The sequence below is a fragment of the Geotrypetes seraphini genome, chromosome 3 (genome assembly GCF_902459505.1).
Source record: "Geotrypetes seraphini chromosome 3, aGeoSer1.1, whole genome shotgun sequence".
Lineage (NCBI taxonomy): Eukaryota > Metazoa > Chordata > Amphibia > Gymnophiona > Dermophiidae > Geotrypetes > Geotrypetes seraphini.
The window spans coordinates 156,276,454-156,303,761 of record NC_047086.1 but is presented as its reverse complement, the minus strand read 5'-3'; the positions used below and the strand labels follow the sequence as shown (position 1 = coordinate 156,303,761).

Sequence of the window (27,308 nt, the reverse complement as noted above, 5' to 3'; positions counted from 1 at the left end):
ACAATCAAACTTGTAAATTTAAGGGAAAAAAAATAAAATGTCATCTAATCGGTACAATACTTTGTAAATGGCTCCCACACATCCTGAAATTTCCTGAAAAAACCGCGCTGTATTGCAATAAATCTTTCCATTTTATATAAACATGACTTTAAATGTAACCATCAAGCAGCTCGCCATAATTTTGCATTTTTGGCTTTTGGTAGGAAGCCAGCCTTAATTCATTTCACTCCTCTATTAACTATTTATTTTCTAGGCCAGGATTACTGGTAACTGTTGCATTAGTCACCCTGTACTCAGAGAATTGAGGTAGATGTAGGATTTTTTTTTTTTTTTTAATGTAATGAAATTTGAGTGTTTCTTGTAAAACTTATGCTCATGAAAGGTGTCATGGACACTGAAACCGGGAACCTCTATTAATACCTGGAGCTGGTATTGCAGGGGTGGGTTTCTGAGTAATGCGCTGTTTTTGAAGGGAACACCTTAAGCGGAGATGGGATAAGTTGGCGCCCATCCCTGTGTGGTCCTTGACCTCTTTGCTGAGTCTGCCAGTAGTGGGGCCAGCTAGTGCCAGTTTGAGGTTGTTGGCTTGTTTGTCATAAGGGCACACAGCCCCTGGGAACTAGATTGAGGCCACTAATTTTATTTTGTATAGGGTACTGAACAGCTGTCAGATCACAATGACTTTCAGTCATACCAATCTGAGTCACATTTGACCCTGTGATCTAGAGATGAAAAGTTCTGTAAACTTGCATCCACTGACAGAGCCACCCATTTCCCTGCATGGCAGGTGCTTTCCAGTGTCTGTCTAAAGTCTATGCAGCTGTATAGCTGCCATCTTTTTTCAGTTGGATACTGAGATTGAAAAGGCAGAAAGGAGCTGGGTTTTCCAGCTTGTGAAGGTAGTTTCATATAAACGCTCTTTCTAACTGTAGGTTTGTGGCTCTGTGTTTCATACTTTCTAAGCAACTGCTTCAGTGTCGGCATGTTCCGGGATCTCTGATTTAAATCCTACTCCTCTAGCGGCAAAACATATTCCCAGGAATATACAGTAATACAAAAAAGACAAGGGAATATTCATTCTCCCCTCCAACAATGAGGAAAAATTCTTAACCACTTAGGTATACCCGACAGCTGGTCCCTGGGTTGTCCTCTTTTCCGTCTCCTGGCTTCTTCAGCACAGATTGTTTTCAGGGATTTCCCCCTTCCTCTTCGTAAATTAAGTTTGTTGCATATGGTTGAGTCTACCGGGTTTAGAGATGTAGTGTTCCTGAGGTGGGAAGTTAGTCAGCCATCCAGAGGGTGTACTCATCCAGACTATTCCCCAGCCCCTTACAATTGCTACTGCCTCTTTGTTTTGGTTTTTTTTTTCTTCTCATGGACTCCCTTCAGGGGTAGTCAGCTAGAAGGGAAGACCTTTGGCTCTTCTGAATACCAAGGCCTCTTATACTTCCCTCTAAAATACAAAAAGAGACATCCATGTCACAAGGGTGTTTGGTGGACTCAGCCTTGATTGCACAGTTTACAGGGGTATATTTTGGAGCAGGGTTCCAAATGTTTCTTTGTTACTACATAATGGATGCCTTTTTTGATGTTCTGCTGCACAAACCTATGTGTACAGCTGCTACTACTATTATTTCTATAGTGCTGTACTTTAAACATGCAATAGCCATCCCTGCTCAGAAGAGCTTACAGTCTAATTATAACAGACAGACAGGACAGAAGGGTGAATCTATACAAACTACTCAGATAGGGAATTACAAAGGGAATGATGAGGTAGATAGGGGACTATAGAGGGAGTGACAAACAGATATGAGTGCTTTATAAGTGGGTTGGGGTTAGGACTTAAATGCAACTTCAAAAAAGTGTACTTTTCAGTTTGGATTTGAATATCTCCAGAGATGGAGCCTGTCTTACTAAGTTAGGCAGTTTGTTCCAGGCATACGGCGCAGCAAGGTAGAAGGGACAGAGTCTGGATTTGGCAGTAGAGGCGAAGGGTACAGACAAGAGAGACTTACTCGATGAATGGAGTTCCCATGGTATAGAGAGAGATAGGAGAGGGTGATGGGTGAGATGGAATCCCTTGGCCAGAGTATTAGGTTGACATCTGTGGGGATGATAGTTGACTTGCTGAATTGTTTTGGAGATAAAGGAAGGTATGTTAAATTTATATATCGGTAAAGCAGGTCTTTAGAAAGAATAAGGGATTTTGCAGAACTAGACAAAGGTAGAACGGCCATCCTTCTGACGATAGAGAAATGCTGTATATGGTAGAGAGAGGTTTTTCTTGCTATATAAAATTTTACATTATATTACATTACATTTGTGATTTCTATTCCGCCTGTGCCTTGCGGTTCTAAGCAGATTACAGTTAAAGAGATCAGGACATTACCGAGAGAATTACATTACAACGATTTAAGTAAATTACATGTTGTGGTATAGAAATACAAGTATAAGATATCTGGATTTATCGATAGAATAACTTGACAGGGTTCAACTAGTTACAAGGTTCAGTGGGGAAAACAATATAGGCAACTGAAGAAAGATACCTAACTTTGAAGGAATCAGTTAAGTGGATACCTAAGGGATATGCTTATTTAGGAGAAGGTTAAATGGATACCTAAGGGAGATGCTTATTTAGGAGTTTGGATATTTTTGGTAAATGAGGTTCAAGGGGATGACTAGTGTGTTATTTGCTGGGGAGAGTGCATGTGCGATTGGGGAGGGGAATATTAAGTAAGGACGTGTTTTTTGAAAAGAAATGTTTTGATTTCTTTCCGAAACACTTTGATGTTTGTTGTTTTGATCATCAGTTTTGTGATGGTGGGGTCAATTTTCGCTGCCTGAGTTGCTAGAAGGCTGTTGTAAAGTTTCTTACGTCGGGTACCATTATGAGGGGGGAAGGTGAAAAGATTCTGAGCTCTTCTTGATCTGGGTAGTCTGTAGCGGCAAAGATGGTTGTTCAGGTAATTGGGGGCCATACCATGGGTTACTTTGAAAAGTAAGCAGTAGAGTTTGAATTGAGTTCTTGCTTTTATCGGGAGCCAGTGAGAGTCTACATAGGCGGGTGTGACGTGGTCGAATTTGCTGAGTGAGTAGATGAGTCTGATAGCTGTGTTCTGAACGGTCTGTAGTTGTTTTATCATAGTATTTAGGCAAGGTAGGTAGAGGCTGTTGCAGTAATCTAAGGAGCTGAGTATGAGGGATTGTACAATGATCTTGAAGTGTTCTTTGGAAAAGAATTTTCTTATTTTTCTTAGGTTTCGCATGGTGAAGAATGCTTTTTTTATGGTTTTGTGTATTTGTGTTTGCATTGTGCAGCCTCTGTCTAGGTGTGTTCCCAGAATTTTGAGAGTATTCTGTATTGGATATTTGATTGTGTTTACATCTAGTTCTGTTAGGGATGGTTTTTGTTCCTTCTCTAGTAGTAGGAATTTGGTTTTCTCCGCATTCAGTTTTAACTTGTGGTTCGTCATCCATTTTTCTACAGTTTCCAATGTTGTTTTCAGGCGTCCGTTGGAGGTGGGGTCTTGGATGTCGAAGGAGAAGAGGATGGTTATATCATCCGCATAGCTGAAGGATGTAATGTTTAGGGCGTCTAGGGCCGTGCCTAGGGATGCTATGAAGAGGTTGAAAAGTATGGGCGATAGAGGGGATCCTTGTGGAACTCCGCAGGGGTTTGACCATGAGTCAGATAGAAGATCATTTGACTTGACTCTGTATGATCTTGTTTTGAGGAATCCTTAGAACCAGTTGAGAACATTACCCTTCTAGAGCAAGGAGCAAGGTTTTGAAAGATTTACAAGAAGAAATTGGGTATTCTGTGTAATATAATATAGACATACTCAAGTTATTCCCCCTCTGGCTTTCACTTTAAGCCTTTGTGGTTCCTTGATTAGATGATGGGCTCCTCGATTAGATTTGAAGGGAGGCATGGGTAGGGGGAGTTCATATTTCAGTTTAGTTTTCTCTTAGGTGACAGAAACCTAGTTATTTTTATAAGGAACACAGTAGATTCATAGGGTGTTTTTTTTTGGGGGGGTGGGGGGGTTTGGAGAGGGGGCAGCCAAATTCTAGATATGGCTTAGGTAGGTTTCAGTTTAATGCAGTTCCATTTTGAAAGTATTTGTGTGTTTGTTGATGTGGATAGCCCTACTTGTAGGCTTTATGAACTATGACAATTCAGTCAGCTGATTAAAATCTCTTTACTGTAAATGAGCTGCATTGTTTTCTTTGTTGAATGGTTTTCCTCAACAGAAAAATTGGAAAATAACCAAAACACAATTGTAAATATTTCTCTCATGCAAAATTCCACACCATGTCGTTCGAAAACCAAAAAGGAATATTGCCTACTGATGCTGCTGTACAAGTTGTGCTCTGACAGAGAACAAGTATCCCAAGATATGTTAAAAACAAATAGGAGTAAATTGATCTTGTTTCTAAAGCAAAAAGTACATTTCCAAAACAAAGCATTGAAAGGATATATTTTTAAAAAATTCAATATGACTTAATCTCATTGTCTATTATTTTGTGTTTGTTCTTACAGAAGCACCTTGTGCTACTCCATTGATCTGCAGTTTGGGGAGATCTGTTGACCTAGAGAAGGACGACTACCAGAAGATTGCCTGCAACAATGAGCATTGTCCATACAGCACCTGGATGCACCTGCAGTGTTTTTATGAGTGGGAGAGCAGTATCCTGGTGCAGTTCAACTGCATCGGCAGGGCCCGCAGCTGGAATGAGAAACAGTGCCGCCAAAACATGTGGACTAAGAAGGGCTATGACCTTGCCTTCCGCTTTTGTTCCTGCCGATGTGGGCAAGGTCACTTGAAGAAAGATACAGACTGGTACCAAGTGAAGCGCATGCAAGATGAGAAGAAGAAGAAAACTGGCTCGGAGAAGGCTCTAGGACGATCAATGTCAGAGTCCCTAGATGATGGGAAAAAATGCCGAGCTGCGAGTAAGTCCCAAAGAGGTTTGAACTTTGATTCTCAACGAAGGCACTCGGTTGACAGACAAAACTCTCAAGAGAAAGGGGTTGGTGCTGTCTATGGGCTGCGATCTCCCTGCGGCTCTCCTGGCCAGTCCCCTCCTTCAGGCTACTCTATTCTCTCACCTTCGCATTTCAGTGGCCCTCGAAGTTCACGATACTTGGGAGAATTTCTAAAGAATGCAATTCACTTGGAGCCTCACAAGAAGAGCATGGCAGCAGGTAGCATGTACAGGAACCCCCACTGTGATTACAGTGCCACAGGGCTGCAGGGCTACAGGCCTGCCCATCTAGACGCACCCGTGCAATTTCTGAGGAGACTCGACCTTTCTGAGCTTCTTGCCCATATACCACGGCACAAGCTGAACACCTTCCATGTTCGCATGGAAGACGATGCTCAGCTGGGTCAGGGAGAGGATCTCCGTAAATTTATTTTGGCAGCGCTTAGTGCTAGCCACAGGAATGTTGTGAACTGTGCACTGTGTCACCGGGTGCTTCCGGTGTTTGAGCAGTTTCCACTGGTGGATGGAACCCTGTTTCTTAGTCCATCAAGACATGATGAGATTGAATATGATGTTCCCTGTCACCTTCAAGGTAAAAGGTTGATGCCAGCCTGGCTGATTTGTCCATTTAAAAAAAAAAAATCCAATGAATGGAATAATTTTTGTGTACTAGTGTAGTTAGTTAGTTTTTTTCATGTTGACTTAAGGCCAGATGTGTAAAGTTCTTATGGTTTATCGCTGTGTGGAAATTCATGAGAAGGGAAAAACTACTGTTCTATCAGATATTCAACAGTTGCTTCTACTTAATGTTATGTATATCAGCATCATCTTTCCGTAAAAACTTGTCAGTAAGTATATGAGCTCAGCTGTCATTGGTGTAAATGTAGCATCTTGCTGACTGGTGTATACATGCATCTTTGAGGCTATGTCTGGGTTAGTTTAGACCACTGAGGATACTGTAGACTTTAGACCGTAGACCAGTTTAAATATGGCACAGTAAAATTCATGTGCTTGAGCAGAATCTTGCTTGCCTGCATACAGGCTCTTACAGTTTTCTCTGTCAGATAGCTGTGCATTATACTGTAGTGTATCACACGAAACACATAAGTCCAGATAGTATTTGCACATATTGCACTGTTAAGTAAACATAGGGACAGAGGATGGCAGTTTGAACCATTGCAGTTTCTATTTCTATTTATTTGCAAGCTGCAGAATATTAGATGTAAGTAAACAAAAATATAATTGAGAACAGGAGCTTAAGACAGAAAGTAAGATTACAGTACTTTCTTTCTGTTCCTGCAACAATATTTCTCCCTTTCCCCCAGTCTTCTGCTGATTGATCACAGATGAAGCAGGACTGTATCTGCAGCTCCCATGGAGTTCTACCTCTGTGTATTGGAGATTTGCCTGCTGCATCAACTTGAGCAGGGCTGCCCAAGTCCGGTCCTCGAGATCTACTGGCAGGCCAGGTTTTCAGGATATCCACAATGAATATGCATGAGAGAGATTTGCCTGCACTGCCTTCTTGGTATGCAAATCCCTCTCATGCATATTCATTGTGGATATCCTGAAAACCTGGCCTGCCAGTAGATCTCAAGGACTGGATTTGGGCAGCCCTGAACTTGATCTTCAGTCAGGTCGGTGAAGCTCCTGTTGGTGAAACAAACTCTATCCCTGTGACTGTCATCTCATTAGGAAGGCATGATGGGCCTCCAAATGTCAACATGGAGCCAGATCTGGCAAGCTACAAAACTGCAAATAATATACAGAAAACGAAATTGAGGGCCTTAAGATGTAAATTTATATTTTTGGACTGCAGGGTCATGCCTTTAAGGTTTCGTATAATTTTTATATTCTGTTTGCTTATTGGACAACTTACTTTAAAGAAGATGACTATACTGTAATTAGCATCTTGCCAAGTCCACAAAATAAGTTTCTAGTTTGCTTGGGTTGAAAAGTTAGGCTGTGCATTGATTGATTTAACCTTATTGAGGAGGATAGCTCAAGTGAGCTTAAAAGGAGCTCAAATCTTATTTTGCATTTCCCAAAAGTACATGTATGATTTCAAAAAATGCAACTTCTTTGCAGCTGTTGGGAATAAAATCTTCTGGTAAATTACAGCCTAAATCTCTCTGCCAGGAGGTTTGTAACTTTATATAGTCAATCACTGGAGTTTCATCTTTCAAATGTCTATGATGAAAACAGAGGGGTACTTTCAGTTGAGAGAGTGAAGTCCGTGGATAGTAGCTCTTGTCTATCCAGTGTAAGATCTTGAAAAGGCAGCTGCTAGATGTAGTGATGCACCTGAAGATAGGCAAAAAGGTCCCTATGTGAAAGTCCATATTTCTATTGCAAGTTTGGGAAGGATTTCATCTTAGCCTCATCTGTAACTACCTGTAACACATAATTAATACCCTTATCTCTCCAAGACAGCAGTATAGGGTTATTGATAACCAGGGGGAAATTTTCCATGAAAATGTATGGGTAGAAAAGGAGACGCCATAGACTAGATTCCATGAAATCTACAAACCCACTTCCAGACCCTAGGTAAAGGAGTGTATAACACATATTTGCTGATTTCAGATGGCCATAGACCACCAACAATATGCATTCTTTGGTACCCAGGGTCAAATGAAGCAAAAGGTAGCGGCCCATAGAAGTCTCCAATATTTGAACCTTGGAGGGCAGGGACTTCTGCACCAAGATAGCTATCCCACCAAGACGTCTCGTGGAAGATGAAAATTAAATGTCATCTATTCAATGGCGACACAATCTAGAGTGTTCTTCATCTGTCAATCTTGTCTCCTGGAGGCAGGCGATATCCACCTTGTAGCGATTACGTGTTGTTAGTATTTTCACACATTTAATCGGCGAAGTGATGCTTCCCACATTCCAGGAAACAAGCCTAAATGCCTGGTCTGTCAGGGGAAGTCACTGTGTTGAAAATGTGATGTAAAACAGAGAGATAAGCCAATGTCCTGGGAGCCCAGCCTCCCCCAGGATGAAATATAAAATATGCATCCATGTACCCAGATAATAAGGAAACAAAGGTATCATCCGCTGTCTGACTGCTTGGACAGAGCAAAATGCTAGGACTAAGAGTAGCAAATAAGACCCGACCCAATTGGGCCCCTGCTCACCTTTTCCCTAAACATGATCGAAGCAGTATCAAAAACCCCTACCCTCCCACCCAACCATTCCCCTACTCCCCAACTTCCCAATCTAGCATAGAAAAATAAAGCAAACCTCTCTAAATGTCAAGAGGTGTGCAGAGATCACAAAATGATGTTTACAACCCTCCTGCACCCCTCCCCCTCCCCCAACACACACACATATCAAGATGTGAAAATAACCAGTAAGTGAACCAAGAGAGTCCTGAACATATACCACAAGAAAGTGGGATAGCAAACACAGTACTTTTAACCCATTATCAGTTCAGCATTAGATCAGGTAATAGATTCTTAGGGATCCATGGTGTTCAGAAAATCTTCTGCTGCTTCTGAGGTGGCAGATTGTTTCTATTGCCTGTCATGAAATACCTTGAGTACCGCTGGATAAAGAAGCATGAAACGAAGTCTTCTACAAAGCGGAGTAAACCTCCAGCGGGTTTCCGTCAAGGTGGTAGAAAAGTCGTGGAATATTTTCACCTGATGACCCTCAAAAGAGAGAGCCTCATGCTTTGCTCGATATTGTTTTAGTATATCCACCTTGTGGACATAATTATGAAGTTCCACAGGCACAATATGGGATTTAGACAAGTTTTGGGCTTTATGGCCCACTCGGTGTGCACGTTCCAGTCTCACAGGCCCCGCTGAAGATGTAAAAGTAAATTCCCAGGATAGCCAGGTTTCCAGATCCTTCAATAAATGAGTATCAGACACAGATTCGGGGATGCCAAGAAATTGCAAATTTCCTCTGTGGACCCAGTTTTCTAAGCCTTCAAGCTTGTCGGCTTGTTTAGTAAGTTGTTGTTTTAGCGCCAACAATTCCTCTGACAATTCACTGGATGTATCTACGATGGAAGACACTCGCTGTTCAATCTCACTCATCCTATTAGTTGTTTCAGTGCGTAAAGTTTCTAAATTAACAATCTGATTTGAGAGTTGTGTCAGAGCCACAACCACAGCAGAGGTCAAAGTTTCCACGTGTTCCGGAGCAAGCAGCAAAGAGCAATCTGGAGGCTGGTCCGCCATCTTACCCTCAACCACCTTCATACATTCTCGATCCTTTTTTTGAGATTTAGAGCTCACGGGGCCGCAAATTTAAAAAGATATCTCCATAGAACCCCAGACTGTCTCCAATGACGAAAATGTGATATTAGAAATTTCTCAAGGTTCTTGTAAATTGGGGAAAGTGCTGGAGGGCTGCAAGCAGTTCTGCTATGCGTCCGACTCCACTCACAACATCACATGAACTTCCCACAAATTGTATTTAAATGCGTTGAAATGGCTGTTAATGAGGTCGGTTGGTATTCCCTCCCAATTCTCAAAGCTGAGAATGACACGGGGACAAATTTTTCCCTGTTCCCGCAGGAACTCATTTTCTTGTCCCGTCCTCCGAATTCTTTTTCTGTCCCTGTCCCATTCCTGCAAGCTCCATTCTCATCTGCACAAGCCTCAAACACTTTAAAATCATGTGTTTGAGGCTTATGCAGTTAAGGCAGAGCTTACAGGAATGGGGCAGGGACAGGGAGAGCAACAAAACTTTCAGGGACGGGATGTGGAAATTGACTTCTTCTGGGGATGAGGAAAAATTTGTTCCCGTGTCGTTCTCTAGTTCAGACAGCAGCACAGAAACCATTACTGGCCTTACTGCCGAAAACTTGCCAACAGCTTGTGGGTAGGATTGTGGGGTTTCAGAAGATTTCTTGTCATTTTGGAACTTTAAAATACGGATTTTGTCCTCTCTTGTGACGGAGAGGAAGCTCGTGCAAGATTTAAGTGCCCATAGTGAGAAATAAACATGTGCACGAGCCTAAGCTGAAAGGAAAATGAAAACTCACCTTGACACCTGTTTATCTGCACTTTTAATATAATCCTTAAATGCAAATAATTTTTAAAAGGCTCATATTTAAAAGCATAGAAGAACAGCGCCAAAGTATGCTTGTATTTCTGATTTTGTCTGGACATGTGCACAAAATCCCTGCTAACTGTAAAACCCTTGTGTGCGTTTGCCAAGCACGTAAATTGCCTTAACTTTTGGTTTATAGTGTGATTTGACCATTCATAAAATTCAAAAGATGATCAGCTTTGAGCATTGGTTAGTTATTACTCTGCGCTGTTATCGTGAAACAAGTTTCTGTGTTGTAGGCTTTTGGTGCAAACGTTTGAGCATCAGCCCTGGGATTCCATTTCTTTCCCATATCTCCACCCATCCTATCTTCAAAAGAGAATTCCACTATCTCACAGTGGTCTCTCTGTAGACCAGGGATCTCAAAGTCCCTCCTTGAGGGCCGCAATCCAGTCGGGTTTTCAGGATTTCCCCAATGAATATGCATTGAAAACAGTGCGTGCACATAGATCTCATGCATATTCATTGGGGAAATCCTGAAAACCCGACTGGATTGCGGCCCTCAAGGAGGGACTTTGAGACCCCTGCTGTAGACCATTTAAATAGGTGGTGCTGAACTGTAATGCCTCATCTACTGTTGGTTTGATAAAGGGGTGCACAAAATTGCTGCAGGGTATAGTTTTTTCTGTGTCCTGTTGAAAGATGACATTTTAGTCTTTGTTTACAGCGCCTGTGAATGATACTGTTTGCCATAGGGAGAGTTCTGTAGGCTGGATTTCAGATGAGAACTTTGCAATATTGACTCATGCAATTGGTCTGCATCCAGATCAAACCTACAGTTTTAGTTCAGCTTTGCACAATAAGATCAAAGATTTTGTTTTCTCTGTGTAGCAAGAACAGATGTTGAGACAAATGAGAGCTGTGTTTTTCACAGATAAATTGCTTCATGTAAATAGTAAGAAAATGAGAATGATTTTTGATTGAACTATTGGTTAACTCTGGTAAAAGTGTATCTCAGGGTAGGCTTGCCTGCGAGTTCCACGCTCTACCACTTTCCTAGGATCAGAGGTGTAATGAAATTTCCTGAAAGGTGAGATATCCAAATATTCAATGATATCTAAATTTTTTTTAAAAAAGTGTGCTCTATGTTCTGGATCTTCTCCTTTCTTGTGCTTTGAAATAACATTTTTCATAACTTATTTCCATCTGGGTGATTTACCATTGCCTTGTCTGAAATTGGTATCCAAAATTTGTATGAAAAGAACAAAGTAGAACAAAGGATCTGGATGACCAAAAATGTATTCAGCAGATGATATAAATAATATACATGCACTTGGTTACAAAGCACACATTCATAAAAAATAGAGCTGTGAAATCTGAATAGTGAAACATAAAAACTGCAAAGAACTTGCTGGGGCGATCCAAGATGGCAGCTGCTATCTGATTGCTGAGAAAACGTCTCTGACTGTCTCTTTTACCTACTCGTGAATATGCCAAAAAGAAGGGGCAGAAGCGCTGGTGGTGCCTCCTGGTGCTTGGAAGCCCCGTTGGTTACAGTGGATGACCTTTTTAGACGCCTTCAAAGTGAGCAAATATCGTCGGGGAGTCACCCGCTGGAAACGCCTGCAGAGAGTAGTGCAGCGGCAAATACCCTTGGGCTAGATGTTACCTTGAGCCCCGACTTAAGGACGCCACCCCTTCAGCCGCTGCCACTGGGAGCTAGCTCACCGCGAGAAGAGAGCACGCCCGAAGAGGACGTGTTCTCGACAGGCCAGTGTATCGGAGGGCTCGCTACTTGAAACAGCTCAGAGTGATTTACATTACATTACATTACATTAGTGATTTATATTCCGCTTGTGCCTTGCGGTTCTAAGCGGATTACAATTTATAAGACTGGACATTTCCAGTAGCGGTGCAGTACATAGATTCAAGAATGTGTCAGGATATAATTGTTAATCTGGGTTTTTCGGAGGAACTTGAAAGCTAATAGTAGATTGTGATAAGTTGTTGTGATGAGTAGATATAATAAAGTCAGGATTCTGGTAGGTTGTTGTGATGAATAGAAATAATAAAAGTCAGGGTTCTGATGTATTGCGATGGTGGTGGTCATGAGAGTATTTTCTATTGTTGTTGAGGGGTTATGATGATGGGAAGTGTTTTTTGAAGAGATAAGTTTTGATTTCTTTTCGGAATATTTTGATGTCTGTTGAATTTATCAGTAGATTGTTGATGGTGGGATCAATCTTTGCTGCTTTACTCCTCTTGAAAGAACCAGCGACCGGGACAACTCAAACTAAGGAGGAACAAGGCTCCAGGGAGGTAAACCTGCCGAATGAGCAATCTCTAATTGCACAAGCAATTCCTTTTTCTCCTGTTAAACCCCCAGAAGTCACTTTAGACGCTCTTTGGGATCTGGTGTCTAATTTGGGAAATTCCCTTAACCCTCAGATAAAATATTTGGATAAAGAAATGAAAAATCAGAAAGAAGAAATTAAATCTTTAAAACAAGATATAGTTTTGTTGAAATCTAATATTCAGGAAGAAAATAGAGACCTAAAAACAGTTAAAGGTAATCAAGATTTACTTGGATGTTTCCACTTTATTGGAACAATCAGATAGAGAAGTGGCTATCTCAGCCACTCTCTTATTGACTGTAGCTTTAGCTCCAGACAAGGATTGGATCCTTAAACTTTTCTTTAAAAACAGATCTAAGGACTTCCTGGGTTTCCATATTCAGATATTTCCTGATATCTTGAGAGAGACTCAGAAGAGAAGAAGGGAATTTCTAATGTTGAAACCTGGTGTGACTCAGATTGGGGGGGGTCTTTTTTTTTCTTAGATACCCTTGCAAATGTGTTATTAGATACCGTTCCTTAAAATATGTGTTTGTAGAACCGACTCATTTGACTGGTTTCCTTTCTTTGAAGCGTCTTGAGAATGAAGAAACATCTGCACCTAAGTAATAATTAGCTCTCTTTCAGCAGTAGATTGAATGATTTTGTTTGCTGGTTATGTTTAACTTAAATTACTCTTATCATCAAGTCTTGGATCCAAAGTTTGAGTACTAGTGTGTGATTAAGTTAAGTTGTGTTTCCTTTTATAAATTTGATTTATTTTCAGGGTTGAAAGTAAATTTAAATATTATGTTTTCTTGAGTACACTTTGTGTACAAGATGATATACTTGAAAAATAATGTGCAACTTTATAAATACAAAATAAAAAACTATAAAGAACTTATAAAGGAAGTGACTAATGCTATAGGTGATAACATATGTAGAATATATATATACATAAGGAAAATATATACTGTGGGGCTCATAATAATTTAAAAAAATGTCTAAAAAGTGGCCTAAATGGGTACTTGGACGATCAAAAAGCCTGATCGTCCAAGTACCCGTAATCAAAGCTGGATTTAAACGTATCTAAAACCAGCTTAGGCCTTTCCCCTGCCTCTAAACGCACAGAGAGAAAAGAGGCGTTTTTAGAGGAGGGGAAAAGGCAGGTGATGGGCAGGAGGTGGGCCGACCTAGACCTAGGCATGCAGCAGGTATAACCTAAACTTTAGGCAGGTTGCCTAGTCAGCACTTATACGTTTTGACTTAAGGACCAAGTCAAAACAGGTATAATGTGCCGGAAAAGGGGCCGCTGAGCTGATCTTGGCTGCTGTGATCAGCTCAGCGGCCCCAGCAACCTGCCTACCCTTCTGTCGGCGAGAGGGAAAATTAGAAGTCCTTGAGCATGCGCAGATACTGCTCAAGGCAGGCAGGCAGAAGCTGGAGAGATCTTCTTAGGCACATGATCTGTGCACTGCGCTAGACGGGGGAGGGGGGTAAGTTTAAGTTGTATCGGGCAGGGGGGCTAGTTCACAGCGGGGGGGGGGGGGTGTGCCGGTTGGAGTGAGGAGGCCTTTGCGAGCGGGGGGGAGCGTTGCCGGTTATCGAGGGGGGTGGGGTGCTCACAAATCGAGTCAACATTCGGTTTGCGAGTCAAAAGTTTGCTGAGTGTTTTGCTCATCTTGCAAACTGGGTTACTCGCAAACCGAGGTTTGACTGTAGTTTTAATGAAAATTATTGAAGAAATAAAATTTATACTTAATGTTAGGAAAAAAAAAGGTAGGGAGGATGGGTTCAAGCCAGTGATGTGAATGTGAGTAAGAGAAAAGAAATGTCTTTCTCTTTGAAAGAACCCTGAATGGGTGAAAATCTAATACTCAATATTCTGAGGCTTGTCCCTGTCTATAAATAGAGAAATAAAGAGATAAAAAAAGAGAAAAGAAATTATATCCAGTGTCATTTTGATTTATTTTGGTGGTTCTATATATTGTATTATTTATTGCTGTCATGTACTTATCTAGTGTACATCTGTTTTTTTCCCTTTGCCCCCCCTTCTTTTAACATTATTTGAGTTTACTTATGTCATCTGTTGAATAAATGTTTGGTCATCCAGATCAGTTCTACTTTGCTATTTTCATTTGGGGCTTTTTTGGCATTGCTGTGGAATGATTGGTCTCCTTTTGGCTTTTCTGGTTGTATTTAGAAAACATGAACCTCCATTGCAGTTTGCCTGTGATACTCCACATTTTTGTTTTTGCCAGTGGTATGTTGAGGGGTTATTAATCTTCCCACAGTTCACCTTATGTCTCAGCTACTTAACGTGACTATTCCTAAACAAGATAAAAAGCTTTTAGTTGGAATAGTGACTATGTATAAATCCATAACATTTTAAATTATTAAACTTGAAATAGAGTATGTCTTTGTAGTGAGACTGTTGCTATAATTAGTCCTGGAAAAAAAAATGAAGTATTGCAGAAACTGTAGTATCCTATTCAACCAACCAAGTACATGTGAAAACTATGAAAATGAAAAATAATATCTTAAATAAAAAGGTTATATCAATATTAATTAATTAATTCGTTTTATATCCCATCCTCCCCAGGAGCCCAGAACGGGTTACAAGAATACATACACAGTAGTATAGGGGACATCTCACAACAGGCAGACACTAGACAGTGAGACAGGCGCTCTAAAGGGGTCTTTTACTAAGGCGTGCTAATCGATTTAGCGCGTGCTAAATGCTAAGGCGCCCATAGAATATAATGAGCGCCTTAGCATTCAGCGCACGCTAAATCGATTAGCGCGCTTTAGTAAAAGACCCCTTTAGAGCGCCTGTCTCACTGTCTAGTGTCTGCCTGTTGTGAGATGTCCCCTATACTACTGTGTATGTATTCTTGTAACCCGTTCTGGGCTCCTGGGGAGGATGGGATATAAAACAAATTAATTAATTAATATTGATATAACCTTTTTATTTAAGATATTATTTTTCATTTTCATAATTTTCACATGTACTTCTGTCATGCTAAGAAATGCATTTGGGCTGCAAACACCCAAAGGAACAGAACAGTTTAGGGGGTGAAGAACTTATATGCATGACAGAAGAGTGAGTGGGACTTGGGTGTGATTGTATGTGATGATCAAAAAGGTTGGAAAGGTGACGGCGAAAGCTAGAAGGATGCTAGGTGCCTTCATTTTTTTCTGTTTTTCTTTTTACATGCATAACTTAGAGTAATGTAAGTTACAAATGTGATCTGTACTGTCCAGACCAGTGGCGTAGCCTGAGCCCAAAGTGGGTGGACATCTCTCTCTCTCTCTCTCTTTCCTTCCCTCTTCCCCCCCCCCCCCCAGCTTATGCAGCAGGCTCTCTTTCCCTCCCTTCTCCCCCAGCCATGCAGCAGACTCTGTCCCTCTCTTCCCACCCCCAGCACCTGCAGCAGATTCTTTCTCTCTCTCTCTCTCTCTCTCTCTCTCTCTCTCTCTCTTTCTTTCTTCCCCTCCCTTCCCATCCCTAGCCTCCCTTCCCATCCCATCCCATCAAATTCTCTTTTTCCTACCCTTCCCACTCTCCTAGCCTGTGCAGCAGCAAATTCTGTCCCTCCCTTACCATGCCCCCAGCTCGTGTACCATTTCTTCAGGTCACCAGCAGCAGTTCCTACATGCTGACGGTGGCTGACCCAGAAGCGTCAGAGGGAAGTCTTCTGGGTCAGCCGCCAGCAGTGTATACAAAGTGCTGCCAGCGGCCTGCCTTAAAGCTACTGGGTGGCCAGCCTGAAACCCAACTGGGTGTGCCAAGCTCGCCCTTGGCTGTGCCCCTGATTTAGATGCACTTGTGCCTGCCGTTTACCTGACATATAAGTGAGTGTACCCAACATTGTGTGCACATCTTTGGACTTAAGCCAGTATCCGTTAAACAGCATCTGTGTGCACAGATGCTGTTGTAAATGTAGCGGTTGGTATGTCCCATCGTGGTGCCTAATATGTGCCTGTTTTTTTTAGAATTGTCCCCTTTGTCTGAGCTGTTTTAACTATATTATATTACAAAATAGCCATTAAAACTGTTTACTAAACAATCTCATTAAAATACATTTTCCATGACCTGTGTTTGGAATAATGAAAATGTATGTTTTAGGGATATCATCTGTGTAACAAAAGTGTAAAAACTTTGTGATTCTTCTGAAGGGTACATTTCAAATGTAACTTTATAGTCCAGTAGCCTTAGGGAACTTCTTAAAGTTTGGAAAGAGCAGACAAGCTGGGACAATATCTTTAAATACAAGCAAGCAAAACCACTAACAAATTCTTGGTCAGATCCAGGCCAAGGTCAATGCTTGGAAGTGAGATCAGCAGCCTGATGGCAGGAACCAGCAGGGATGATGGCAGGAAACTGGCAACGAGTTTAAACAGGACTCTGGGAGGGAACAGGAGCAGGTCCAGACAGAACTCTGGTATCATTCAGAAGCAAGTATAAAACTATTTAATCCAACCTTCCTGACTGATTCTTGACAGAGAGGGTGGATGTGAAGGCAGATATGCAAGAGAAGTGAAAGGTGTCTGGCATCAGGAGAAAAACAGCTCATTAGACAAGCTTTTAGACTGGGAACAACAGCGATGCTCATTCTGGAAAACCCATGAGATGTTTTGGTGCTGTCACTGTGTGATTTAGGTTTTGGCAGATGTATTAAACAAACTGCTCTATGATCCTTTATTATCAGATGTGAAACATCCCATGTCCTAATATCAGGAAGGAATTGCCTGGTCACTGTCTAACTAGACATCAAACTTGCTAGTTTCTCCAAAGCATCTTATAGCCAATCGCAACAGATGCCACTTTAGATGATGTTCCCTTTAGAAAAACAACCTAATATAGTTTGGACTAAAGAATGATACAGAGACAAAGTTTGTCCCCAACCCTGCCTCGTTCTCGCAGACTCTGTCCTCATTTGCACAAGCCTCAAACACTTCTGATTTTATATTGAAATGTTTTTATTAAAGTATAAAAAGGGACAATATTCTGTACAACTGTTTATAAATCACAAATAGAGCCTTTCATTTCGATCTGGTTTTGGTGCAACCTTCCTAAAGATTCAGTTGCCTATGTTTTTTCATCATCTTGCTCTGAGCCACAGCCAGGGCTTCTCTTCTTATTTTCTTAAGCTTTCGGAATGAGATTTAGTATATAATACATTTTATCATGTGCTTTGAATAATTGAGGCTTACTGGTCTGTAATTTCCTGGATCTCCCCTGGAGCCCTTTTTAAAAATTGGCGTAACATTGGCCATTCTCCAATCTTCAGGTACTACTGACAATTTTAGCAACAGGTTACAGATCACTCACAGCAGGTCAGCAATTTCATGTTTGAGTTCTTTTAGTACCCTGGGATGTATACCATCCGGTCCTGGCAAATTTATCACTTTTGTCGATTTGGCTTAGTACATCTTCCAGATTCACCAAGATTTCTTTCAGTTCCTCCGCATCATTACCCTTGAAAACCATTTCCACTTCAGGAAGATCTCTTGCATCTTATTCCGTAAAGACCGAAGCAAAGAATTCATTCAATCGTTCCGCTATGGCCTTATCCCCCCTGAGCGCCCCTTTCGCTCTTTGATCATCCAACGGTCCCACAGATTCCCTCACAGGTTTTCTGCTTCTGATGTGCCTAAAAAAATTGTTATGAGTTTTTGCCTCTTTTGCAAGTTTCTCTTCATATTCTTTCTTAGCTGTCTTTATCAATGCTTTGCATCTAACTTGCCAGTGTTTGTGTTTCTTATTTTCTTCATTCGGATTAGAGAGTTGCGCGGGGACAGAAATCCCACCCGTCCCCACCCGTCCCCGCCAAAGTCCCACCCGTCCCCACCCGTCCCCGTGAGGAATCCCACCCGTCCCCGTGAGGAATCCCTCAGTCCCCACCCGTCCATATAAACTTCAGAAATAGTTATTTCATTTAATTATGCTACTGAATTAAAGGCTCTGGTAGAAACCCATTTACAAATAAGCAAAAATACTTTATTAATTTGAAAATATTAATTGGGAAGAATACATACTTTGCAAATGGGTTTCTACCAGAGCCTCTAATGTTTATAAATTTTTATCAACACAACTAATATACTACTTTATCCTGAAGCAAAATAAAAAAAAAGAAATATAATTCTTTTCCTACCTTTGTTGCCTGGTTTCTGCTTTCCTCATGTTCTCATTCAATTCCTTCCATCCACTGTCTCTCTTCCTTCTGCATCTTCCATTTGCTCTGTTACTGTGCCTCTCCCTTTCTTCCCCCTTCCAAATTGGTCTGGCACCCATCTTCTTCTCTCTGCTCCCCCCATAGTCTGGCATCTGTCTTCTTCCCTGCCAGCGTCTTCTCCCTACTCTCTCTTCCCCATTTCCTTTCAGCGTCCTTCTCCCTCCATCTTCCCCATGTCCTGTCAGCGTCCTTCTCCCCCCTCTGTCTTCCACATGTGCTTTCAGTGTCCTTCTCCCCCCCTCTGCTTCCCCCTGTCCTTTCAGCGTCCTTCTCCCTCTCTGTCTTCCCCATGGCCTTTCAGCGTCCTTCTCCACCCCCCCCCGTCTTCCCCATGTCCTTTCAGCGTCCTTCTCCACCCCTTTGTCTTCCCCATGTGCTTTCAGTGTCCTTCTCCCCCCTCTGCTTCCCCATGTCCTTTCAGCGTCCTTCTCCCTCTCTGTCTTCCCCATGGCCTTTCAGCGTCCTTCTCCACCCCCCCCCGTCTTCCCCATGTCCTTTCAGCGTCCTTCTCCACCCCTTTGTCTTCCCCATGTGCTTTCAGCATCCTTCTCCCCCCTCTGTCTTCCACAAGTGCTTTCAGAGTCCTCCCCACCCCTGCCCTTCCCATGGCCTTTCAGCGTCCTTCTCCACCCCTTTGTATTCCCCATGTGCTTTCAGCGTCCTTCTCCCTCCTCTGTCTTCAAGTGCTTTCAGAGACCTTCCCCCCCTCCTCCCGTCTTCCCCATGGCCTTTCAGCGTCCTTCTCCCCACTCCTTCTCTACCGCCCCGGGTGCAGCACAGCCGGCCAGGTCCCCTTACTTTTGTGGCACTTTCCCGACCGACTGACAACAGCCCCGGTCCGACAAACCTCCCTGCCCTTAACTGCGAATCTAAATTACCTTATTACAGCTGCTGTAAGAAGATAATTTAGATTCGCGGCTACAGGGCAAGGAGGATTGTCGGACCGGGGCTGTTGTCGGTCGGTCGGGGAAGTGCCACAAAAGTAAGGGGACCTGGCTGGCTGTGCTGCAACCGGGGCGGGGTGTGGCGGGGCGGACCGCCCCCTCCCTTGGTAGCCACTCGAACCGCGAGGCTACTCTCCTCCTTACCTGCACTGCCTGCAGCACAGAGCCAAACGGAAGTCTTCCCGACGTCAGCGCTGACGTCGGGAAGACTTCCGTTCGGCTCTGTGCTGCAAGCAGAGAAGGTAGGGAGAAGAGCAGCGCGACTGAGTACATCCAGCCCCGCAGGAACCCCGCGACCCTCGGAGGCGTCCCCACGGGATCCCCGCGACCCTAGGGGCATCCCCACGGGATCCCCGTGACCCAAAGGGGGAACCCGCGGGATGCCCGCGGGTCCCGCGGGATTCCCGTCGTCCCCGTTCCCGTGCAGCTCTCTAATTCGGATCCTCTTTCCATTCTTTAAAGGATGTTTTTTTTGGTTCTAATAGCCTCTTCACTTCACCTTTTAACCATGCCAGCTCTAGTTTCCTCTTCTTTCCACCTTTGCTGATATGTGAAATACATCTGGTTCGGGCTTCCCTGATGGTATTTTTAAATAACATCCATGCCTGGTTTACATTCCTAACCTTTGCAACTGAACCTTTTAGCTTCTTTACATATTTATAAATCTCATCTGGGTGATGCTCAACTAAAATGGGTTAATTAAGTGAAATATTTAGGTATCTGGTTTAGACCTTCTGTTGAACGTTCATTGGAACTCAATAGACAGTTGAAACTGACCCTTTGTGCGCTGGTCTCCTCTATACTTGTCCTGGTGGGGCAGGTTAGAAGTGATAAAAAATGGTATTAGTTCCCAAAGTGAATTATACAAGGGACCTTTATTCATAAAAAATACTTGTATCAGATACAACAATCTTATACTAATCTCCTTCAAAGTAGTCCCCTTATGCTGCCACACACTTCTTCCAATGGTTCTGCCACTGTCTGAAGCAGCGCTGGAATGCCTCTTTTGTGATTGCTCGCAACTGGTCCTTCGCATTCTGCTTGATGTCTTCTCTTGACTGAAATCTGGTCCCTTTCAGGGGCATTTTCAGCTTGGGGAAAAGCCAGAAGTCACACAGAGCCATGTCGGGAGAGTAGGGAGCCTGAGGAATCACAGGTGTGTTGTGTTTGGCCAGGAAACTGTATCAAATGTGAAGAATGGGCAGATGCATTATCGTGATGGAGCTGCCAGTTGCCCGCTGCCCACAGGTCCAGCCATTTGCATCTCACAGCGTTACGAAAGCGATGCAGAACTTCTTTAGAACCCCTTGGTGATGGTTGTGCCGTGTGGTGCATACTAGTGATGAATCACGCCACTGGAGTCAAAGAAGACGGTCAGCATGACTTTGACATTGCTGTGAACCTGCCTTGCTTTTTTTGGCCTTGGGGATATTGAATGCTTCCATTGTGATGACATCATCTTGGTTTCTAGTTTGTACCCATAAACCCAGGATTCATTGCCAGTGATCACTGTGCTGAGGAAGTTGGGATCACTGTTCACAGTCTCCAGCATGTCCTGTGCGATCTCCAAACGGAGTTGCTTCTGCTCGATTGTTAGCTTTGGCATGAACTTCGCTGAAATTCTCCTGAAGCCCAAATCCTCAGTCAAAATGGAATGAATGGATCCAACGCTGATGCTCACCTCATCTGCAAGTGCTTTGATCGTGATTCGACGATCCAGAATCACCAGGGTCCTCACTTGGTCAATGAAGATCTCATTTCTAGATGTTGAAGGCCTACCAGAACATGCTTCACTCTCCACTGATGTGTGGCCATCTCTGAAGTGGTTGTACCACTCCTTTATCTGTGTGATGCCCATTGCTTCATCCCTGAAGGCCTGTTGAATCTTGCAGATTGTTTCCACTTGGGAATCACCAAGCTTTACACAAAATTTAATGCAGTAGCGTTATTCAACTTTTTCTGTCATTTTGTCAAAAACGAAAATCGGACGGTGCTCACTTACACTTCCTCACTCATCGGCGTTCTGCCAGCGACTGACAGCTTCTGTAGGCGGGAAAAAATTCAAGCATGCGCATTAGGGTCGCCTATATACATGCACCAAACCACACCTCCCTAGCTTTATTTGTTTACACAAGCAAAATTAAGGTCTGATACTTTTTGAACAGCCCTTGTATACTGAGTATGATACTTCTCAGTTTTATAAATCTATAGAAGGAAAAATACTTAGTTTCCTATGCTTTTTGTAAATTGAGAATGTTAAAAGTTTCTGGGGGAGTCAATTTTCCAGATTTTAAGCTATATCACACACCTTTTTTAGTTGCCTCTGCAGTGTATTGGTATGCTCCAACAATTGATGTTGATGTACCCAAATGGTTACTATTGGAGAGAGAAATTGTGGCCCCGATTCCCTTGAGTGGCCTTTTAACTGCTCAGGTTGAATGCGTTGCATCACAGTCTCCAATTTTGAAGGCTGTTGCTTGTGACTTAGGGTTTTTGTGGCCGGAATATGAGTATACAGTCAAACCTCGGTTTGCGAGTAACCTTGTTTGCGAGTGTTTTGCAAGACGAGCAAAACACTCAGCAAACTTTTGACTCGCAAACCGAGTGTTGACTCGATTTGCGAGCACCCCCCCCCCCCGATAACCGGCATCGCTTCCCCCCACTCGCTCCAACCGGCCCCCCGCCAGTACAACTTAAATTTACCCACCTCCCCGTCTAGCACCGGCACGCAGGCACAGCTCGTGTGCCTAGAAAATCTTCTGGCTTCCGGCTTCGGTTCATAGACAAAGAGCGCCTTTGTCCCGGCGCACTTTGACCTGACACCTCTGGCTTCTGCCTGCCTGCCTTGAGCATGCATCTGCGCATGCTCAAGGACTTCTAATTCTCTCTCTCGCCGAGATTCTCGGTGAGAGGGAGAATAGAAGTCCTTGAGCATGTGCAGATGCATGCTCAAGGCAGGCAGGCAGAAGCCGGAGGTGTCAGGTCAAAAGCGCGCCGGGACAAAGGCGTGCTTTGTCTATGAACCGAAGCTGGAAGATCTCCTAGGCACACGAGCTGTGCCTGCGTGCCGGTGCCGGTGCTAGACGGGGAGGTGGGTAAATTTAAGTTGTACTGGGGGGTGCCGGTTCGCGCGGTGGGGGGGTGCCGGTTGGAGCAAGGGGGCCTTTGCGAGCGGGGGGGAGCGATGCCGGTTATCGGGGGTGGGGGGTGGGAACATATCAAAGTGAGTTTCCATTATTTCCTATGGGGAAACTCGCTTTGAAAAACGAGCATTTTGGATTACGAGCATGCTCTTGGAACGGATTATGCTCGTAATCCAAGGTACCACTGTATATTTATTTGGCGCAACCCAGAAATTAAGATTCAAGGTATGGTTCTTAATTGGTTAGAATGGCAACATAAAGGAATTTGGTATGCGAGTCAGCTTGTTCAAAGCAATGACTTTAAATCATTTGAGAATCTGCATTCAGAGTTTCTATTTTTTTTCAATAGATGCAGCTGAAACATTGGGCTCCTTTTACAAAGGTGCGATAGGGCCTTAACGCGCGGAATAGCACGCACTAAAATGCCGCACGCACTAGCTGCTACCGCCTCCTCTTGAGCAGGCGGTAGTTTTTTCGGGTAGTGCGCGCGCTAAAAACACTAGTGCACCTTTGTAAAAGGAGCTCATTGTCTAGTAAGAACACTTATAAAGCAAGGATTCATGTTAATGATTTAAGCTTATTAGACTTTTGTATAAGCTTTATGAGGCAATCAAAAAAAGGCTCTTCTGTTTATCGTTAAGTTCAATAGGACAAATACTTGTGCCGTATTGCAGCAGTTATGGGAACATGATTTTGGGGAAAATATAAGTGATGATGTTTGGAAATTACTCTGGCTCGGCCCAAAATTAGCTCACCTGCCCGCCCTCTTCACCCTACCCACAGGCCCTGCTCTACACCTTGAGTTCTCAAGCAAGGTCATTGGCATCACTATCGACTCCTCCCTTTCCCTCAACGATCACCTGAATTCCCTGGCAAAATCTTGTTTTTTCAGCCTCCACATGCTGAGGAAAGTTAGATCCTATTTTCACCAAAAGCATTTCACTGTCCTTGTACAATCCATCATCCTATCCAAACTCGATTATTGTAACGCCATCTACTTAGGCCTAACGAAAAAAAGTCTTCGCAGACTCCATCTCATCCAGAACACTGCGGCTAAGCTGATTTTTGCTAAACGCAAATATGACCACGTCTCCCCTCTACTTACCAATCTTCACTGGCTCCCAGTACTTTCCAGAATTCATTTCAAATGCTCCTGCCTGGCTTTCAAGATCATTCACGGCATCCTTCCGCCCCTAATCCCTCTATCCTTCCTCGCCCCGACACCAACTACCACCAGATCTGCCCACAGACATAAACTTTCCTTCCCCTCTCTACACGGCATCCTCCACGCAGGTAAACTGGGTAGATCCCTCCTCTCCAAAATCACCGGCCTCTGGAACGACCTCAATGTCCCGCTGCGGAACCTGGACTCCCTCCAACTATTCTGAAAACAACTGAAAACCAGGCTTTTCTCTAGCATATAATAATCTCTTCTCCTGATTACATCCCCTCTTTTTATGCTTTTTTTTTTTTTTAAATTTTTTATTTATGCAATTTTATAAAAATTCCAAGCATAAACATCTTGTACAGAAAAGTATGATCAAGACATCTCTGTTAAAATTAGTTTTCAAATCTGAAAAATAATTCACTCAAATTACAATAGGAAAAGAAAATACAGCTTCCCTGATCACACACAAGTCCTCTAAATTAAACTAGATCCAAAATTTAAAGAGTATCTTAATTAAATGCAAACAAATATAAAGAAGCACTTTAACTACTACTAATTACGAGAACTAATTTCCAATAGGAGCTGTTGTTACTTCATTCTCAAGGCGTTTCATTGAGATAAATCTTATCAAATGAGAAGGATCTACAAATACATATTTCAATGAACCATATCTAATAACACATTTACATGGATATCTTAAAAAGAAACCCCCCCCCCCAAAAAACTCTCTACCTCCCCTTACAAGGGCTTATTATCTTCCTGTTAAAGCACAATCTCTTCAAAAAAAAAAAGATGAAGGACCTCAGGAACATCCATTGGATATTTCCGCTATATTAGAACAATTGGACAGAGAAGTGGCTACGCCAGCCACTTTTCTGCTGACTGTGGCTTTGGCTCCAGACAAGGACTGGATCCTGAATCTTTACTTCAAGAATAGATCCAAGGATTTCCTGGGTCTCCATATTCAAATTTTTCCAGATGTCTCAAGAGAGACTCAAAAAAGAAGAAGAGAATTCCTAAATTTGAAGCCTGGAGTGACTCAAATTGGGGGGTTTTTCTTTTTAAGATATCCCCTCTTTTTATGCTTTGTAAACTCTTTCTCTTCTCTCTTCCCATATTTTTTAAACTCTGTAAACCGTGTCGAGCTCCACTTCAGTGGAGAAGATGCGGTATATAAACCTAAGGCTTAGTTTAGTTTAGTTTAGTTTGGAAAATTTTCTGGGGTAAAGTCTGCAGGCCGGTGTTATCTGCCTCTATAACCCAATCCTTAATGTATGTGGTGCACAGGGCATTTTGGACACCTTACAAGGTTTCTAAGATGTCTACACATGGGTCTAGTTTGTTGGACTTGTAAATCAGGTGTAGGCACTTTTTCTCAGATGTTATTTGAATGTGCTGCAAAATCATTTTGGGATGTGGTTTGGCAGCGAATGCAAGATATATTTGGGTTTCATACTGTGTTAACTTACAAAATTGTTAGATTGCGTTCAGCTGCGTTGCCACATTTAGTTCGGAAATATAAAGCTAAATTGTTTGACACGCTTATAGGCTTAGCTATTTAACATGTTTTATCAGAAGGGAGAAAGAGAGCTGCACTTTCCTTTTCACTTTCCTGGTCCAGTATATGTTTAACTTGCAAATATGAAGAGGTGGCCACCAGATGGAAGAATAATCATTATGCACAGAGGGTTTGGGCTCTTTTGGATAACTTTTGTAATTTATATACTGTATAATTTTCCATTTTTATCTTGAGCTCCCAGTTTGCCTTTGTTATACTTTTGTCTTGAGGGGGGGGGGGTGTTATTTGGTGATTCCGTAATTGTTTGAAATCAATAAAATACATATTTTTTTTTTAAAAATGCAGAATATATTGTAACTTGCTGTGCCGATAAAAGGAGGCACTGAAAGAAAAAAGGAGAGGGAAGCTGTAGTTCTCTTTTTGCAAGACAATGCACCTGCTCACAAGGCTGGCTGTTTTGATGCAGTTGGGATTTTAGTGCATAGACCATCCACCCTACTCATTAGATCTGGCTCCATCTGACTATTTTCTGTTTCCAAACCTGAAAAAGAGTTTGAAAGGGTGACAATTTTTGAGTGATTCGGAGGTGATTGCAGCAGCGGAGCAGTATTTCAGTGATCAAACATCAAGAGTACTTTTTTGGAAGGGTTACAGAAACTTCAGACAAATTGTGCAACATGTGTTGAATGGGGTGAATTTGTGGAATAGCTTTTAAGCTTTATGGCTTCAAGTTATTCCCTTCTTGGTTGGGCTGAGAATTTTTCAGCACCCCGTATTGTTTGCAGATGGAAATACCGTATTTTCACGCATATAACGCGCGCGTTATACGCATTTTTACCTACCGCGCATACCCCTCGCGCGTTATATGCGTGAGCGCGGTATACAAAAGTTTTAAAACATAGTTCCCACCCCGCCCGACGCCCGATTCACCCCCCCAGCAGGACCGCTCGCACCCCCACCCCGAACGACCGCTCGCACGCGCTCCCACCCGCACCCGCATCCACGATCGGAGCAAGAGGGAGCCCAAGCCCTCTTGCCCGGCCGACTCCCCGACGTCCGATACATCCCCCCCCCCGGCAGGACCACTCGCACCCCCACCCCGAAGGACCGCCGACTTCCCGACAATATCGGGCCAGAAGGGAGCCCAAACCCTCCTGGCCAGACCGCTCGCACCCCCACCCCGAACGACCGCTCGCACGCGCTCCCACCCGCACCCGCATCCACGATCGGAACAAGAGGGAGCCCAAGCCCTCTTGCCCGGCCGACTCCCCGACGTCCGATACATCCCCCCCCCCCCCCGGCAGGACCACTCGCACCCCCACCCCGAAGGACCGCCGACTTCCCGACAATATCGGGCCAGAAGGGAGCCCAAACCCTCCTGGCCACGGCGACCCCCTAACCCCACCCCGCACTACATTACGGGCAGGAGGGATCCCAGGCCCTCCTGCCCTCGACGCAAACCCCCCTCCCTCCAACGACAGCCCCCCCCAAGAACCTCCGACCGCCCCCCCAGCCGACCCGTGACCCCCCTGGCGACCCCCACGACCCCCCCACCCCCCTTCCCCGTACCTTTGGTAGTTGGGCCAGAAGGGAGCCCAAACCCTCCTGGCCACGGCGACCCCCTAACCCCACCCCGCACTACATTACGGGCAGGAGGGATCCCAGGCCCTCCTGCCCTCGACGCAAACCCCCCTCCCCCCCAACGACCGCCCCCCCCAAGAACCTCCGACCGCCCCCCAGCCGACCCGCGATCCCCCTGGCGACCCCCACGACCCCCCCACCCCCCTTCCCCGTACCTTTGGTAGTTGGCCGGACAGACGGGAGCCAAACCCGCCTGTCCGGCAGGCAGCCAACGAAGGAATGAGGCCGGATTGGCCCATCCATCCTAAAGCTCCGCCTACTGGTGGGGCCTAAGGCGCGTGGGCCAATCAGAATAGGCCCTGGAGCCTTAGGTCCCACCTGG

General features: G+C 43.7%; 1 protein-coding gene across 4 annotated transcripts in view; it reads left to right on the top strand.

Annotated features, from left to right (window-relative positions):
* The window catches only part of HECA (hdc homolog, cell cycle regulator), a 61,704-nt gene that overhangs the window by 18,676 nt on the left and 15,720 nt on the right, over positions 1–27,308 (top strand). For 2 of the 4 annotated variants that reach the window (XR_004538926.1, XM_033939290.1), the window contains exon 2: positions 4,544–5,581. Coding sequence is in view for 3 of the 4 variants with exons in the window: in XM_033939290.1 (XP_033795181.1) it covers positions 4,544–5,581 (1,038 nt within the window). In the remaining variant the exon portion in view is untranslated. The remainder of the gene's footprint in view (positions 1–4,543; positions 5,582–27,308) is intronic. The other 2 variants (XM_033939292.1, XM_033939291.1) reach the window with 2 other exon arrangements.